This window comes from Glossina fuscipes, unplaced genomic scaffold, assembly GCF_014805625.2.
Source record: "Glossina fuscipes isolate IAEA_lab_2018 unplaced genomic scaffold, Yale_Gfus_2 28, whole genome shotgun sequence".
In the NCBI taxonomy this organism is placed as follows: Eukaryota; Metazoa; Arthropoda; class Insecta; order Diptera; family Glossinidae; genus Glossina; species Glossina fuscipes.
Window position 1 is genome coordinate 14,980,264 of NW_023998423.1, and position 19,957 is coordinate 15,000,220.

At 33.7% G+C, this 19,957-nt stretch overlaps 1 protein-coding gene across 8 annotated transcripts in view; it reads right to left on the reverse strand.

Annotated features, from left to right (window-relative positions):
* LOC119636214 (nephrin) overlaps positions 1–19,957 on the reverse strand; it is a 324,897-nt gene that overhangs the window by 197,615 nt on the left and 107,325 nt on the right. For all 8 annotated transcript variants that reach the window (XM_038031458.1, XM_038031450.1, XM_038031451.1 and 5 more), the window contains 3 exons: positions 17,277–17,450; positions 11,711–11,864; positions 6,514–6,650 (listed from right to left, as the gene is read on the reverse strand). In XM_038031458.1, the coding sequence (XP_037887386.1) occupies positions 6,514–6,650; positions 11,711–11,864; positions 17,277–17,450 (465 nt within the window). The remainder of the gene's footprint in view (positions 1–6,513; positions 6,651–11,710; positions 11,865–17,276; positions 17,451–19,957) is intronic.

A 19,957-nucleotide genomic window follows, 5' to 3' on the forward strand; every position in this document is an offset into this window, starting at 1 on the left:
CGGATAAGAACCGCGTACAATCTATTTATTGCTCTTTAAAACACACTGCGACCATTTTCAAACATGATTTCTCGAGATCATCGAGAAGGTCAGCGGTCTGAGAATTCTCAGTCAATTTGTTGTATCTATCGTATCCACGAATGCTTGGAGGATTTTGAAATTATCGTACGTTTAAGTTCGTACTATATATTCAGCTCAGAGATAAGGATATGAAAACTGGGCATCACAACCAGAAACTGGGTGTTTTCTGGAATTTTAGTTCCCTATGTACTACACTAAAGTGAGCGTTTACTTTAAAGCTCTGGTGTTATAACCTCGTGTGGGAGGGCATTTTTCATATTAAAGAGAGTCTTACTGTACCCTTGGGTAAATTGTGAGATAGCACACTAGTTGCGAATAATAGGATACACAATCGTTTAAGGCTTGAGGTGATAATTATCTGGCAGCTTTTAACGCGACGGCTGTAAAAGCTGGAGGAAAGTAATATATTCCCCGTAAAGTGTTTAAAAGATTCTTTTGTCGCGGAGCACTTGGCCGACATTTATATTCACTTCAAACCTAACATTATGACGTGAGGAGATAAGGTTTAAGCATTACACATTATATTTATTTGGTATTCGATATTCAGCGTTAACTTAGTTTCCTTACGGTAAGGAAACTCCTTTAGTTTTATGCAGTCATTTTGCCATAGAATACCTTAACCATTAGTGAACTTAAGTCATCTTTAATCATCATTCTATTTTCTATTCTGTTCTATTTTTTAAAAGTATCCATCAGTAGGAGATTTAGAGACTTCATTAGATAACAGATTTTTATTGTCGTTCCCATTTCCATTACTGAATCTTTTGAAGGATTCTCTTCTTTTTGTTTTCTTCTTTGAACAATGATCATTTCTTTAACAAAGTTTCCTCTTAATAGAAATTGCAAAAATTATAAAAATCTTGCGCTCAGTGGTAACCAACTTGGTTGAGGCAACTTTCCAATTTGATAAGCCTGCTTAACGAGCTTGTTTCTCTGTTAAGGCAGAAGAGCGAGTACGAAGACTGGGAGGGACCAGAATATTGACATTCCTGTGAATATTTGGATTAATTGCGCATCCCAAGGCACGGGTTATCATTCGCAAGGTCTTTGGCTGCCCTTTTTTTGCAACTTAGCTCCGTTGGAGGAACAAGTTGTTCCTCATAATTAAACTTCGTAGCATTGTGCAAAAGTATTTTACTAAAAGTTACCATCAAGTTGATAAATTTAGCATATCTTCGATATAAGTTGTGTAAATTATTGCATAAAAACACATACGAAAGCACATTTTTTGCAAAAGAGGAGTATTTTCAAGAAATTTTTGCACAAATATTAAAACAAATTTTTTAACATTTATTTAGAAGGGAGACTCAGTTGGTATATGAAGCATGCAGAAAATCAGGAAATTTGCTTTGCTATGCATTTTCTTTTACTTTTTTTTTTTTTTGTGTTTTTGTAAACACAAAATATAAAACTTATGAAGATTTCCTTTTTGCAAACAACTTGATTACTGTTGCTTTCTGGAATGAATCAGAGAGTATTGGACAAAAATGTAAACGTTGCATCAGCAGCAGTACTCTTATTAGGTTTTTGACTGAGTTGTAGTTTGAAAATTGTTTTGTGCTTCTGTATTATTAAAGTTCAAAAGAACTTAAGAAAGAGCTCTGAAGAAAATAAACAGAATTTCTAGATTCGAATCTACAAAGAATTTTGTAAACATACGCAAGCTTTCGATATAATAAATTCGAGGATTTTAGATGAAAGACTTGCAACTCTCTCGCGGCCACAATAAATTTTCTAACTTAAATCACTTGAGTTGGTTTTGGATTTGGCTAAAACATTCTAAGGGAGTATTTCTATAAACGCTTTAAGGTCCCAGAAGTACAAAGGATGAAGAAAATATGTAAAAAAAGTGTATAGAGAAGAAAACGAGTTATGACCTGAATTAAAACTTTCGACACGAACGCCGTCTATATGCGGCAACCATTTGTTGGTTTAGAGCCAACCACATACGGCCAATATTTTTTGAAACCGTACCTTGCAAGCATACATTGATGGTGAAGTAAATTTCCGTTGCACTGTCGGGAAAGGGCTAAGAAAAGTACGCACAGAATGCTAACAGTTTACCGGATGCTTTGAGTATAACTGGCTTCGACACGGTAGCCGCTTATACGCACCCCGTTTGTAGCCCAAATACATCCATCAGAGCTTATTAATATTTTCCCATTTTTTAGGGCAAATGTGAACACAAGAACCTCTTTGTTGAGTGTGGCCACCGCAAGCAGACCTTATCAATGACAGAAAAAGTTAATTCGTGGAAAATTGGGGCTAAAAGTCCTGACTGAATGCACTCACATACTAATAGAAATCAAAAAGTTACATAACTCTTTGCGCAAATACCTCGAATTATGTGAGGCGCTATCTAAAAATGGTAAATTATATATTTTCGTTTGTGGAGTAGTCGATTGGTGATGAGCTGGGATAGATGTTTTTCTATCACATCTAATGGGTTACCCCCATTTTTTTGCCGAAATTAATAGGTGCTTGCAGGTATTTTGATCAGTGACATTTATTGGTGAAAATAATAAATCAATGCGAAGTATCAGTGTAGACACTGATTAAATTCGATGCTTCTGACCTTTCTCAACATTTTCCCATTTAGTCAATGGTTGCACTCAGTACATTCAGTGTACAGACACGTTAATCATGGAACGCTCAAAATTGCATACTGCTGGTCAGGCAAAAGAAAAAAAGGTTTTCCACGGCGTATTGTGATTGGCGGTGAAGGGTGGATCCACCACAACAGTCCTAAGTGCAAAAAGTTATGGGTTAGCCGAAAAGAGCCATTCAGACTGCAGCCAAAACGGAATATTCATGGCCGCACAGAGCCTCGCTGTGCATATGGTGGCAACAGTAAGGGGTAGTGTATTCCGAGCTGCTAAAACCGAATGAAAGTGTTACTGCAGATGTCTACCGACATCAATTGAAGAAATTGAACGATAGTCATTCTCTTTCATGACAACACACACGGCCACAGGTTGCAAGAGTTGGAAAATATACTCTGCTGCAGCTCGAATTGAAAAGTCTTCCGCATCCAGCATACTCATCAAACGTATTGGCTTCTGATCACCACTTGTTCAGATCGATGTAGCGCGGCTTGGTCGGCACGTGGTTTTCAAATGTTGGAAAAGTGCGAAAATGGGTCGATAATTGGATCGTTGCCAAGTCAATATTATTCTTGCGACACGGTTTCGGGAAAAACTTGTAATCAATAGCGACAAATATTTTGATTGATATATATTGTGCCTCACATATTGGTAAATAAGTCTCGGGAAAAAGTGAAGTTACTTTTGGAAAAAGCCACTTTAAAACGATGGCTGTCCGAATTTCATGTCATCGACCTCGACCCTTCGAGTATTCATTTACGCCCTACTGTAGCTTTTAATTTCAGTTTATAATTTAAATTTGTTATGTTATGCATTAAAAGTCAAATCTGTAAATAGTTACGTAGGGTAAATATTTTACAAAATGCGAGCAGTTTCACTATTACAATTGCAAGCCAATAAATAAACTCATAGGAATGCTGCAGTGTTTGTTGAAAACCAATCGTAAATAAAAGGGGAGAAATTAATCATTACTTGTACATATACTTATATGAACATGTATTACATCAAAGCAATTCATCTTTGCTTAAAGGTATTAACAATTGCTAACGGCTCTAAGATATAGTGGGAGATTGTGCGAACAAGGAGCGCGCTGTATAAAGAATGACGATTTAACTGCTGACGCTATTGTGAAGAAAGTAACAATATCGGGAATACCTATTTGTTCACCCCAATGTGAGGGAAACGGGATGATTAGCGAAGTAAATGACACGTTCGATTTCAAGTTAATCTTCAAGAGAGAATGCTAAGAAAGTTCGAACATAAGAGAATACATGATCTCTGAGACGAACGTTGTAGATACGGTACACGACATTGTGAACCCCAAAATTATATATGAAACATCTTATAATAACATTAATGTAGTGGTTTATCTGTGACTTTCGAAGAAGAAGTGGGCAAGCTCAAGTTTGATATTGATTGGTATCGAGTCATCCATTTGTTGGTTTCGAAAGTGAACTTAAATAAAACACACCTATGATTGCAATATAGATCACAGTCTTGCTCAATATATTATTTCGACCTTGGATTACTTGTAGCTGCACAGCGTGCAGCAATTATTAAGGAAAAAAATTTTACAAGCAATGAGCCCAAGGTTACCTTTCTTACATGCGACATGAAGCTCGTATTTCCTTTAATGACTTCGTAAATAATAAAAAAGCCCACCTGATGTTCCTAGAGGACGTGCAAAAAAGAACTTTTGGGCGTGATTTGTGAGATGAAAATGACATTTCTCAACATGGGAAGATGAGAATGGAGTCGCTGCCGAACCATGGTAAGCATTTCTTTGTGCCAGAAATTGAAAGAATTCGGCGTGGAATACAAATGGCTTTAATGAAAAGGGGCAGCATGACATACATGACATACAAATGTATTTGGAGAAGAGTTCAATTATCCTGCTAGTTCCAAATTGCTCTATATGACTTGAAAAGTCATTGAAATTTCCTTTCGGTGGAATATTTAATTTGGGATTGCGTTGAAACATTTGCTTATATAACTCGCGAACTCTCAATGATCTTATCCATCAAAATTATTCATGTTGTTGTCGTAATAAAAGCAGATTTATATGGAAAGATGGCAAAATTAGTGTTCCAGGAGAATATTTTTAAAGACCTTCAGGGGCGATCATCTCAATGCAATCATTTTTAAATATAAACGGCATCAACATATATCTAATAGAAAAACAAATTCATGTTTACCGTTTAGGTTTTATTACATAGTAAAAATAAAGCGCTTATTTGATGACTCTGTAGATTTCTGTGATCTTACTTTTGTTGTTTTCAAAAGCAACAGGAAAATAAAAACACAAAGAAAAGTTATTTTCAATTCAACATTGGTTTGGAAGTTGTCATGGCAATTTGTTACCGTCGAAGATAACAAGACTCTCAATGTGATTGAAGGACTACTGACGATGCTGGACATTGTGGAAAATGTCAAAGGAAATCCTGAAAATTATTCTCGATAATTGAAAGGTAAAGTTGGGTAAGGGCAAGTTGAAAGTCTAAAGAAAACAAGAGAGAGCAGTCTATTCATTAACTCGTAGAAGAGAATTTGGACATGAGATAGGGGTTTTCCAAAACGAGTTGGCTCATAGTGAAGAAAGCACCGTTTTGCACAATGGAAAAATTGCATGAAAGGTAAATGGAATTGTTGCCTCAACGACTGCATTTTGCAGACGTAGCCTTTAACATTTACAATCTTCTACAAATTTCAAATCGATGGTTCAACTAATGAGGTTATGGTGAAAACTGGCATCTACTTGGAGAGCCTCGACCATTAAAGAAGTGCTCGGCAAATTCTTTCGTTAGAATATTGCAAAAAAAAAAAAAAGAAAAAAGCAAAAATATCTTTCCCCTTTTACTTAGTCCTGGGAATTAGTATCCAATGAAGTATATGAACAAACACCCAAATCATATATAATCAGGTTGATTTATGTTGAAACATTGTCATTTATTAATGTTTCGCTCTGATTTCTATACTCTTTCACAAAATTTATGAAACTGTGAGATTTTAATGTTCGCCTCACAAGTTCGTCTAAGACAAGTGTTTATTACGTTTTTTCATCATAAAGTTTTCCGTGTAATAAATTTTTACATTCATGTTTGTTAAAGGAAAAAATAACAAAAAAAAAAAAAAAAAAAAAAACGAGAAAAGCTTTTCGTTTCGCGTGTATTAAGACTGTTATAAGACTTATCTCTTGTCACATGCTAAACAAGGTTGAAAGATAAACATCAGCTATGGAATGCAATACTTGTATATAACAAGCTGCCATCGCTACATGATAGTAACTTGAACATTTTTGATTTATTTACTTTTTTGTTTGTTTCTTTTTCTTTTTTTCTTTTTTTTTTTTTTTTGAGAAAAGGCTCAGCGTAAATAATAAAATTCATCTCGCTCGCTCCCGAAAATAATCAGTTTACACACATTGTCGTTTATAGTAAATTCAAATTTTACACTCCTCTGTAAGTTTGCAAAGAGTTTATATGGAGATGGGTGTCAGTATTCCGTATGTACAAGTTGACGTTATCAGGCCAGTTCTTTGGATGCGTTCAAGTTTTCCTGAGTATATAAGTATATATGTATATGTGCCCTTATTTTACTAAATAGCAAAAGGATTTTTCACTGAAAACTTGTGTAAAGTGTATCACAAGTTTGTTAATTTATTTACAGACATTTTTGTTTGCTTTTATTATTATTGTTGTTGTTGCTGATGTTGTTGTTATTATTTTCGTAGCTCATTCACTTAAATAGTTTAGTTGTTATTTTTGGTGGAACATATACACTTTTAACAAAACGTAAAAGCAAAGATGTATAATAAAGCAGAAGAACTTACATAAAACAGCGAGCTCAACTTCGGCTATAAGTGGCGTCTGTGACATGACATTACTCGCTTCACACCTAAAGCGGGCTTTATTATCGCTTGCCTCTGCCGTAAATGTATAAATATTCTCCGACAAACGTCCCGATGTGCTATATGCATGAAAAGATAAATAGAGAGAGAGAGAGAGAGAGAGAGAAAAAAAGTTAAAAAAAAAAATTTCCAAATATTGACTTAATGTTAACGATACGGGAGAAGTTTGTTTGCCAAAAAATAAAAAAATAAAAAAAAATAAAAAAAAAATGAAAAAAAAGGGATGTGTTCTAAAATTCTAATTAAGTTTAGTTTACTAAAAACTTAATAGCAAAGAGTTTTTGTGTTAGAATACTTGAAAACTTGAAGAAACAAATAAACTAACAAGCAAGTACATAAACCAAATGAGGTTAAATTATACACATCTACACTTTGAATGGTTTAAGACTTTCCGAATGCATTAGGGGACTTAATATAAACAGGCCTCGAAAAGGGCATTTTTTTTTGATAATCTTTTAACCCTATACGACGCGTAACGGAGAAATTGATTTCCAAGTTGTTTGAGCTATGAAGAGATACTTAGTGTCTTTGGCAATCGTACGCAGTAATGTACCTTGGCAGTGTTAAGCTGGTACTTCTGTCTCACTCTATACACAATTCGGATAAAGAATTCAACCAAATCGATGTAGCGCTCGCTCGTACAGAATTAACATTTGTACCTAACTTGGTCTCATTTTCGTAAAACGTCCAAACAATGGCAAGTTTTTTAGTTTACAATTGGCATTATTGCTTTTATCCATAGAGCAATAACTTGGCATCATTGGTACAGCTATAGAGAATCGAAATAATTCCATACAAAGTCGATTCTTGATTGCACTCAACTCTGAGTGGTGGTGGTGGTGTGTGGTCACAGTACCATTGCAATTCTCTATAGAATTGATTCAGTCCCTTGTGACTCATGCAAAATTGGTAAATGATGCCAAGTTTGTGCTTGGCATTTCGAAACAATTATGCCAATAGCAAGAGAAAAGCATGCGTCATTATCAAAAAAAAGTTGGTTCGGCGGAGGCCGTATCTCGCATATGCACTTAATCAATTCAGAATTCTGCACTGATCAAGGGTCTCTGAAGCATCCTTATGGGTGTTGAATACGTTATGAAAGAAAACAAGCTAAGTATAGCCACATCCTTCAGTGATGGGTATAAAAAGCAATCAAAAAAAAAAAAAGAGAAGAAATTATAAAAGAGATGAAAAGTAAACTGATGGACGGATTATTACAATAAGAGAATTACTCGTTTTATTTAAAGAATATATGGATAAAAACACACAAATTTATAGTAATTGTTTCCGAGTTTTCTCCGCATTTCATCTGCCTATTTTTGTTTGGAAACCAAAGAAATCATATGTTTTGCGAGGGTGAAATCAGGCTAGAAATGCTAAATCTATATAAAAATTTGATGGATTTTTTGACGAACTCTATATGTGGGAGCGTCTGTTGTCTCCTATTAATATATATTCTATAAATATTTATTTATTTATTTTTGTACTGTACTGTATTACACAGCATTCTTAAGGTAAAGGACATGAGTTAAGCCATTGCAGGCAGGTGCGTCTTTTAGAATAATTTTAGACGTAAAGTACCAGCAAGCGAACGTTAAGTTTTAAATTATGACGTTATAGTAGATATAATGAATCAGCAAAGCAAACAGTAAAGATGAAGGAAACCGTATGCAATAATGTAGGCTTCAAGTATTAAAAGCAGACATAAGTCTAAGTAGCATACATATAGCTATTTATAAGGTAGTGTCTATGACAGAAGGATTCGAACAGGAACGAGTCTTATTCCCTTGGCTATGCAGTAGCCTTTGTTTAATTGGCATTTATAAAACGCCCCAAGTTGTAGTTATTTCTAGCTTAGATATAGCACGTAAATGCGTGTCAAGCAACGCACATATTTGTGCTTAACGCCTTATTTAACTTGCTTGGCATTGCCATAAAGGGATCCGTAAACTGACGTGTATAAGTTTGGGAAGGAAGGAAGTTGTCGAAGTAAGCGGTGCATTGCGACATTAAACAAGACACGTCTCAATCAACACTTAATGTGTGAGAAACAGATCCAAGATCCAAGTATAGAGTTTCGATTTGGTTACATCTTTTGTCAAAAGTTCGCAAATCGATTCATATTCAACTCCTTCGCCAACTGCCATACAATTAAATTCGGATCATAGGCGATCATTTGAGGCGAGCATTTGATTGCAGAGCACTTACTTTTATCAGATCCTATGGCATTCGAAAGAATCTCTCTTAACAAGTTTGCTTTTTGTACTCGCCATCGAAGATCAGAGGCTTATTCATATTATTGAAACGGTTTCAATATCCAGAAGGAAGCTTTAGCGATCTTATATAGTATATATATATAGATATATATATATATATACTTGATACGCATAAAATTTTGATTTCAATTAGTTATGTTCTTCCGTTCCTGTTCGTTTCTCTGTGTGTCTGTGCCAAAAATATTCGCAAAAATTTAGATATTCGCAGAAACGTTAGAAGTTCTGGTGCGCAGAAGGACGAAATCGCCCAAAGCACACGACCACCGGACAATGTAAACTAGGAACACTTTATTGTCAGTTGCAGTTGCAACACATAGAGCGATAAAAACTTTCACTTATATTTCATGTGTGAGTGATCCTATTGTAACCGCACAAAAGTAGGTCATTGTAAAGCATCAACATTTTTTTTCCTTAGCTCTCCCTTTTTTTGAGAAACAAAGCAAGTTAATGTATATAACAGATTCGGATATTGACGATTATAACTTCTTTACATGTTATTTTTTTAGCTGCCATTCCTTTGCCTTCTCATCCTAAAAGTTGCGACAGCCTCATTGTTTGTACAAAAGTTTACGAGATAAATAAGTTTTCTTATCAGTTTTTGAGGATGCTTTTTCAAGACTGTAACACAGTTTAATATAAGCTCTGCGCGTTTTTGTGAGAACTACATTCAGTGCTGCAAGTTCAACAACGAACAAATAATAATCCATTCGAGCGATAGTGGTGTCGCTTTACAAAAACGGTATACAGCTATCAGATTATGCTTTGGCTTAATAAAAGGTGTTGTGCGTTTGTGGCTTTCTCTAATACACTGACGGATAGTAAAAGTTTTGCTAAAAAGAAAAAATTAACAGTCAATTTATTTTAAAAGTAGCTGCGATACTCGAAATCTGAGTAGAAATGCTTCCTATTGGTATGGGTAGTCAGGATATAATTGTGGACTTGGGGCTAATTTTTCTACTAATTATTATATTTATATTTAAATTATATAAAAGCAGATGTAAACCAAAATTTAGATGTTATAGCGTTTATGTCGATCAATGTGTTAAATTAAAAATGTTCCGTTATTTTTCCAATGCAAGTGCACTTGAACATTTACTACATAGAAAGATCTATTTTATCCCAGATTCAAGTTTTAACATCAAATGCGAATCATTCACTATCTCCGAAACGTATTGTCGGAATCCCTTTCTAGAAACTAAAGTCCCTTTAAGATCTCTGTTCAGATATCTATTACGTAACGCTATCCTTTAAGGTTAAGCAATGGAGAAGATCAGTAGTAAAATAAATTTATTTGTGACGATCTAACCGCATGCCGAAAACATGTTATTATGACAATTACACTCAGCCCGTGTCAACTTCACGCATATAGGTTGTATCGGATCCGTGTAGTTGTTCATATATGCAAACGAGGTTAGGCATTTAAATCGATTACGTAAAACCGATTTGATAATAGCTATACCCGAACTGACAGATTGATTAATAAATGCCTGGACGCTCGCCTATTGCAGTTCCTCTGGAGTGCACGTTTAATACACTGTGTCGTTTGAATCGATTGTTTTGTAATGTTTGACATAAGAATTGTCTTGATCTTGCTATCAAAAAATCAAAGCCACTGTCAAAATATGTTTTCACTTCATTTCATAGAAGTAAAGTGCTACGACATGCATGCTATGCATGTTTGCGATGGCGTAGGGTTTCAATCGCAATTTGGTCTTGTACCGGTTGTGGGTGTGGCTCTATGCTAGTTGTGTACATGCTTTTTATCTTTTTTTCCTTCTTATTTGTTTTATTATACTTACGGTAAGTTTTAATACTAATTAATTTAAGATTTACTTTAAGTTGAGTTAAGTTGAACTCGACTGTCAAAATTTTTAGTTGAGTTTCTTGTATAAGTGGAATAAATAAATAAATAAATTTTGGCTTTTCATTCAAAATCTCTTTGTATTTTCATTTAACTAAATCGTTAATAACATGGACCTAAATAACTTTAGTCTCTTTATAATAAAGATGAAGAATTTTTTAACTAAGTTCGTTGACCATTAGCCTTATATAAGTTTTCCACTTTTTATTTTTTGCTTAATAGCTCAAGAGACAAACTAATCTGTTTGGAATTGCTTCGCTTTTTTAAGACGAAGAGATGATGTTAGCTTCTCTTGAATATTAATAGAATGTCATCAATTTTGTGTACTTGAATGCACTTCTCCCAATGCTCGGTAGTCAGTTAAGAGCCATCGTTTAGTTTATTAAAAATATAAAAAATGTACGCAATTCCTTAACATCAATTGCAGATTACACTAATGAATCAATAATCGCATAAAATTTCTATAATTATTTTTATATTCATCGCAGAAAGATGTGGGATGTAATCATTTCGTCAAAACGTTTGCGACAACCTGTCGTAAGAATGAAAGACGCCCTAAATTATATGTATTTTTGATCAGCATCATGCTCTGAATTGATTTAAGCCTGTCCGTCCATCTGTCCATTTGTGTGTCTTCGTAATTGTATAGCATCTATGGCAAACTTTCTCCCAATTCGCAAAAATAAAGATATCGCCTGCAAACTTGCCAAAGGATTTTAAAATCATCCAAACTGGCCGACGATGCGGTAAACACTCGCGACTCGCTTATCGCCTCTTCGCTTATTACTCATAAACTGCAGGAGGTATGCGATATAAATTTTAGTTTTTATTCTACAAAAATAGGAAAAATCAGCCAAACCCATGAAAATTTACTTGTCCCCACTTTTTTTTTTTTTTTGTCTTTTTCAGTGATGGGCATAAAAGATTCGGTCAGAGCCGAATATAATTTTATTTTTATTTCTCTAATTCATTATCAACTTACCGATAAGCCATACGTATCTGGGAACCATTTTTATACCATATTAGTTGAGCAGGTGGATTACCACCACGACTATTGCATATCAATTCCACAGTTTGGCCGCGTCTCAATGTCTCGCCCTGAGTGTAGCCTTGTATGTATGGTGGTCCTGGGGGATCTGCGGGTAAAAAAAAAAAAAAAAACCAATTAAGAGCGATAACATTTTAATTTATTAAATTAATGTTTGTATGATGATTGTTACTATTGTATGTACAGTGTAAATGTTTACAAAAAAAAAAAAACAACACCGTCAACTATAATGTAATAAAAAAACATATACATATACATATATATATATATAATCAAAAATTATTTACATCAAGTTCAATTAGGGTATAATTACGTTGTCGTTATTGTAGTTATAGTCAAACCTTTGTCAATACCCGGCAGAATTTACATTACATCGTAATCACACATGCGTGCAAATATGCATAACCAACTGCTCGCTACACATATATATATATTGATATGTATGTAAAGTGTCTCCAAAAGGCCTAATGGGATTTTTCCAGCATCTGTTGTCACATTTGAATGGCCTCATAACGTGGCAGGATAGATGGGAGACTAGTGGGTGGCCAATTGTTGGCCAGGTTAGTGTGAATTTATTTGTTACCTTTCGCCTCGGGCATAAATTTGCAAATTTATTAAAATTCAGTCACCGAGATATCATTTCAAAAATTGTTGTGATAGTTACTGTTATTATCGCTTACAACCGCATTGGCACACATTCAAACTCACTCGCCCATGGTTAAATAAATATGACAGTAATTTAATGGACAGCAAAACAGTAATTTCTTCTTTTTTTTTTTTTTTTTTTTGTCTCTTTCAACTTTTGCTATAAATTTTGTTGTTTCATTATTATTGTTGTAATTTTATTTCAATTAAATATATATATTTATATATATATGCGTAGATACGCACGCATTACTTGCATTACTTATGCTACGTATATGTTAGGATGATTTTCTCATATATAGGTATGAAGGAAACCGCAAAATGACCACAATTAGAGGATTTCCGATGATTGTGAATTAAAAATTTGTTAAAATTTCATAATTGTCCGGCATGTTATGGAGACAAAATTGTAAACATTTTAAACTATTACCGTATATGAAAAACGCTTAGAGTAATGTAAATTGCAGACGACAGATGTTATATGGGACATATGGGGCAATGGAGCAATGAATGAGCACCTGCATGTATCTCGCTGTTTACTGCACGTACACTTATTACGGTGAATTTATTATAATTGAATTTATCTACCAACGTCGCCACGGACACAACCGCCGTTACCCGTTACTAGTAACATGCATCCTAAGCGCACAAATCGGCCGCAATCGGCAACCATTTCAAATTGAATTTGTTGCATAGCAATGCTTTCGCAATAAATATCACGAAAATTATGACTACGTCTGTAATTTGAAATTTTACTTGTAAATATCAATGACATGATAGGGTATATAAATCTGCTTGTGTGCCCCGGTAACTATGCAACGATGCAAACACATGTATTCTACGTAGATTAGAGAACGCATAAGCATAAATTATTTAAAGTCAATTTTTTTTTTTTTCTTTTTTTTTTTAGTAATAATCAAACGTATTAAGAGTGAAGTTAGTTAGAGGATTCATATTCAAAAACGATATAAAATTTTTGTATAAATTTTCACAATATTCATAGTATAGATAGATATGTACACAGAGGAGTTTGGAAACCTAAATATAAGCAAGTTTTAAAAAGTTCAATTATCCCAGGGGTACACAAAGTGAGAGGTATTGAGTTGAAAACCCTAAATTTATGCCAAAATTATTCGCTGCTTATCTTTTTTTTTTTGTTGTTTTTTTTTTTTTTGTTTTACAACCATAATAAAAACTCTCCGGACAGCAGTGTAATAAATGGGATATTATTAGAGAAACCATTTTTTATCACTTAGAGGTTTGACAAGTTGGACAACCACCAACCAACCAACCAACCAACGTTGAATGGAAAACTAATATGCATTAATAAAACGTGAGCTTTTAATTGATTACATCTTTACGTCAATTATTGCTTATCATTCAACATTAAAAAGTCTCGATGGGAATAAAAGGAACCCGAACAGAGAGATTAAATCTTTTTATAGCAAATTTAAAATTTATTTCACAAAAACAATAAAAAGACGATAAAAGACTAAGATAATGGACAACTGTTTAGGGATTTCATTAAATAACGGTATACACGTTTTACAAAATGGCAGTGGGGTATAGCGTTGCGTATCATTTGCTCTTTCAAGTGTTAATGTAACTTTCTGAATCTAGTTGACTAGCGACGATGAAAGGGCTAAAGCCTTTTAGGTAAACTGTTACGGGAATTAGAAAATAACCTTTGAATCTACAATTAAAAGAGTTATTGTATTTTGTCTCATCAATTTTATGTAATGCAAAAATGAATAAATAGCAAATCTCCCGATAATTCTATCGATTACTTTGAAAGCTTTTGCATATTTATGTCAAGATCTTTGCTTTTTAGTGTGAAAGTCAGATGCTTGCTCTCTGTGCTGCCTCAGATATACGATGTTGAAAAACATCGTATGTTCTATGAGGCTTCGCAGAGTATCTTTTTAATTGGTATGCAATTTTCGATGAGATAATCACGATACATATTTATTTCGGTGTTTAGTTTGCAAACATTCGTAAAATTATTATAAGTGTAGCTTGTTACCATCTGCTTAAAACATTAAAGCCTCCACTTTTTCTTATTTGGCTCTTTGTTTTTTTTTATCTTATGGTACATGAATATAAGAAGTTTGTGCGGACGTATGCAGGACCGTGTGCCGGTCGTGTGCTTTTATGTTCAACCTACTACAACCTACCTGCTAACTTTCGATGGAGTTTGGCAGATTCACGAGCATTTTCAGAAAGATTTGTATTCCGTATCACTTTTGGCGTATGATTACACCAAGTTTGAGCGGATATATGCAATACACAGAAGAACTTGACGATCGATTCAGAATTACTTTTTGAATCTTGTCGGTCAATGTGTCCGTCGTCTTATGTTCAATTTATAGGCCGCAATTTTTTAGATATCTGTTGATAGAACTTAGTACACCGGCGCTCAAAGGCGATAGCAATTAAAAACGACTCGGATCGGACCACTTTTTGACCCCTTCCTATATAAAGCCTTAATTTGAAAAATCGCTACATAAAGGTGGTAGGCTGGCGTAGGGTATTTAAAGGTGCAACCCCGGCCCACTGTACCATGTTGACTGGTTATAAATAAAATGCATATTTAAGTTATTTATAGCCGTTAGGTTTTTACCGGAGACGGTTAGTTATTTTGACGGTACAATTTTCACAGATTTTCGTTTATAATTTCGTATTAATTATTTTGGGTTAAATTGTCGTTGTTCAGCATTATTATGGAGACAATTCAAATAGTTTGGTAAATGATGCGTAATTAATTTTAAAACGTGTACGATTGGCATTTATACCAATTTTGCATTCGATCCCCTTAGCACAGAGCACATAGCATGTGTTTGCCCATATGAAAGAGTTTGCATGCAAAATGCATGCATAAGCTTTCGGAAAGGCAGTTAGTCGATTTTCAATGGTTAGTGGCAGGACGTTACATACATGCGAGCACTCATAGGCGTGCATGTATACCTTCAAGCAAATTTATGTTGCACTAAATGTATATGAAAGGAGGCTCTTTTCAAATAAATTTCTAATTAATATTATTTTTATAAATGGAAAGAGTTCAAAGTAGTACGGGAGAGGAGAGAACTTTTCATCCAACAAATAAATCATAATGAAATAGAAATTCAAAAAAAAAATAAAATAGAAAAAAATAAAATAAAAAATACCCATAAATAATGCTTAAAAACCTGCTAAGCAAGAAATTTTTAATTAAAGAAAAAAAGAAAAAATTTTCATATGATGAGTATATCCAAGTAATAAATTAAATTATTTAAAACATATTATATTGTGGCTTAGTTATTAGCTTAAATGTTGAAAATGTTTTAAATCCATTATATATTTTTCCTTTTTCAAAGATAGAGAAACAAAAGTGGGAGCGAGAAAGAGAGTAAAAATATTGTTATACATATTTAATGTTTTTTTTTTTTTTTTTTGCAGTTTTACCTAAAAATTATGCAAAACTAGTTTTAATGGTTTGTGTTATTTTGTAACTCGATTTAAATTAACACAAATGTACGCAAATGTGTACATGTGTAAAGCTTGAAAAGACTGAAATCGTTTCCCTTCCTTTCTCTCTCTCTCACGCTCGCTCTCTCCCCTTGCACATGAATGTTTGGTCAAAGTATAATGTGCCAAAGCATTTATTATTATATTTGAAATATGCAAATTTTCTCACTAGCACCGAGTTTGCTTAATAAACGCTAAATCCCAAATTATTAAAATACAAAACTCATCAGCATGTGAACGCATACGTAGCCATGTAGTAAAAGTAAAAATAAACAATACTTGCATACATGTTGTAAAAAAAGTAGTGGGAATCTTGTGTCTTCAAAATCCCCACTTTAAGGGTAAAAATTAACACACAAACGCATGTAATACGATTTGCGGATGAAAAGAACTTATGTTAATGCAGACCGAACTAACTCTTACACCTTAGGTGTCGCTTATACAAAAATCGTAGAAAGAAAAGGTCCTTCAAATTCAATATATTCAAGACAACTTGCTAATCGAAAACTTTCGATATTTTATCAAGAAGATAAGCTTAGACAAGAGAAAAGTCATTGGAAATATGCATTGCTTTTGCCGGTCATCCAAGTCGTTTATTGAAAGAAAAATCAGTCAACTAAGAGGTATGGTGTCTGAGAATCATCTTGTACGCTCGCAGGTGATAGCTCGTAATGTTAATTGATCTTCTGGAGCATAGTACGCGACGCATTGCATCTTGCTCATTCATTTGATTCCCTTAAGCTGGCAGATGTTTGCCCGGAATCTTAGTTTCACCTTAAGCATAACAAGTGATGTACTTCGTCTTGATTCTCTTAAGCTAGCAGTTGATAGCTTATAATGTAAATCATGTAGTTAATCTTGTCCTTTCATTCTATTCCACTCTTACCGATTTTCTTTTCTCTTTTAACGAGGAACTCGGCTTAAGTGAAGGGCTAAGCATAGACTCTTGAGGCTTTCATCTTCTTCTAAGATTATCAGTAGAAGAAGTTAAGTCAAGTGGAAATTTGAGGAAAGAACTCGAAGGTTTAGTGGAAAAAGCCGCCACACACGCATCCATGACTTTTTTAAGCGTAAGTCTATAATCAAGCCGGGCAAATTTTACAAAGACACCGTATAAAGCTCACCTATTTTACTTGAAGTTTAATCTTCGCTATTCCAGTATTATCAAGAGTACAAACTGTCAACGTTATTGGGCTCAATACTTTATAGATAACTTATTATGCGCTTAGACATGTAAATGTATATAAACACATGTACAGATATATATATATATATATATATATAATTTTTGTACATTTGCACGTCTACGTTTATAATTTCAATTGTTATATTGTCATAAAATTTCACTTACACAAAACGGACAGTTGCACGATGGAGCGCATGGGCATGTCAGGCGCCAAAGCCTTATGCTTTGCTTGGCATGTATATTCCGTGTAATCATCAGCGGCTGTTGGTTTCAGTTTAAGATTAGAGGTGGTAGTAAAACGCTTTGGTGTGATTTCCTCTACTTTGTCGTTACGGTTATCTGAAGAGAGAAAGGAAAAAAATAATATAAAGTCAGAGATTTTAAATGATTTATATATTTGGCAGTAGTGGTAGAAGACATTGTTTTCTCCTCACTTATATTTAAGCCCGCTCATGCATATATATATATATATATATATATAAATTATGAAATAATAATAAACTTCATATACATACACACAAACTGACTTTATTATACGATTCATTTTTTGGCACAACTGATGGAGTGACAGTGAAGTTGCGGAAAGAAACAAAAAAAAAAAAAATAGAAAAAAATTTACACTTGACTTGAGTCGAATTTTTGCATGCTTACTACCTAGATAGCTAGGATCCATAACAGAATTACCGGCAAAAAGATAATCTTTCTTTTGAAAAGTTTCAGAGTTAGACAAACGTAAGTAGACGTAGGGCGATTTCTACTTAACCATAAGGTAAATAGAACGAAAGCAACCAAGAATTTGACCTAAGAGGAGCATATTTCGTTTAAGACGATGCTTGGAGTACTGATTTCTGTCATTTTTATTAGTTTCAAGGGCACAACATTTACTTGACCACAGGATGAGTAGCGCGTGCATACGTGTAGTTTGCGCTCCATACGTGTACATCCGTTTATCTATATAATTTTTCGCCGGTCCGATAACACTTTCCACCATATTTATCGTCTTCTTTAGACGCGTTAGAACATCAGATTGTTCGTCCATACGTCTCTTTCGCACCGCCAATTGCCCATTCACAAATTGTACTATAATAGATTCATTCGAAGTGTTGGCACAATACACATAAAAGTCCCTACAATCCCTGTCGTTAATACAATCAGCGATTGGACAGACCAAACACTTGCAATTCGTTTCGAAAATATTGAAATCTTTCAAATATTTTTCTTTGTGTTACATAAAGTACTTCAAACTTAAATGATTTTCAAGTGAATTGTTAAAAGAAAATCTAAAAAGTGCCAGCGACCAAATCATTTTTACGTACACTTATATACTCCGCTTCTCTTCTGTACGCTGAAGTATTAAATAAAAAAAAGGGATTTTCTACTTAATACTCTTTGCTGACGGTTTTATTCATAAATTAGAAATTATGGCAGCTTTTGTTAAATTTTACTAAATAAATTTTATAATCAAATAATTTAACAATTTCACACACTTGCCAGAAACATTAAAAACCGTAAAGAACGTAAAAAGTGTCAGAGAGTCAAAAGAAGGGGTGTTACCAAACTGAAAACCATTTATTAAGTTAAAATGCTTCTGCTATTAATATGAAGGCTCAATTTCATCTACAGCGAAAGATTTCAATTTCAAATTCATCAACCAACACAGCACCAGTCACATCCTCTTCGCAATATTAAATTACTTTAGCGTATACTTCGTGTACAAGAAATTTTTCACTTCACATCTAAGTAACACTAATATGTATGGAGGACTTGTTGACATTCACAAAAGTATCTGAAACTCTAAAGAAATTTGTAAACTTAATAACAAATAACGTAAAAACATACATACATACACATACACACACACACACACACACACACACACACACACACACTCACAGGCTCATATGATCACACATATAATAATTTTTTCATTTTAACTCTCGCTTTAGTGAGTTTCAAGGAAAACGGAATTTTTCATATAACAAAAGAATACTTGTCATACAAAGCCATAAGTCTGTGTATTATAGTAAACGCGAGTCGTATGAGTGATATTTTTTATATAAGGGAAAATTTAGTATACGTATAGGGAGATACATCGCATGTATAATCGCATAAATAAAAGATTTCAAATTTGATGCGAGCATGTCGAACGTGTCAGAAGTTAATTTAATTGAATTACTTTCAAATTGAAGAAGCGAGACAGAAAGAGACAGAAAGAGAGAGAGAGAAAGAGAATACATTGAAGAGAAAGCATAATGAAAACAAAGAAATTAATTTTATTTAAAATTATTTAAAATTTGAAATTATTAATTAATAAAATTTCATATTCAAAGAGTAAAAATTAATATCTAAATAAGCACCGTCTCGTATTAGCTATTATTCGATGATGTCTGTAGGGCTGCTGCTGTCAGTTTCTGGTGAAGCTTCAAGAATATTTCAATTATTTATACAATGTATATATAGGAATCAAATATATTCTGGAAAACAATAAACTTAATTGCAAAACCACATACTAACTAAAACTAACTAAAATAAGCACAACTATTACTGTAAAGTAGTAAGAGTTCTGCTTACAAAGTAGAAAAGTTTTAAAGAACAATTTTTTTTCATTACTCGAAATTCTTCTTACTTCTGATTGTGGTTTAGATTGTAAGGGTACGTGACTTGTGCATCAAATCACTGAGATAAATAAGACAAATGCATGTCTAATCTATTTTACGTCATGTTAATATGAAACTAAAGAACTTAACTGACATTTATGACTAAAGGACAATATCAAAGATCTTGGATTGCGTAGAAAAGTTAATTAACTTCCAGAAAAGATTTTGTTTTAAAAAAAGAAGTTTCTA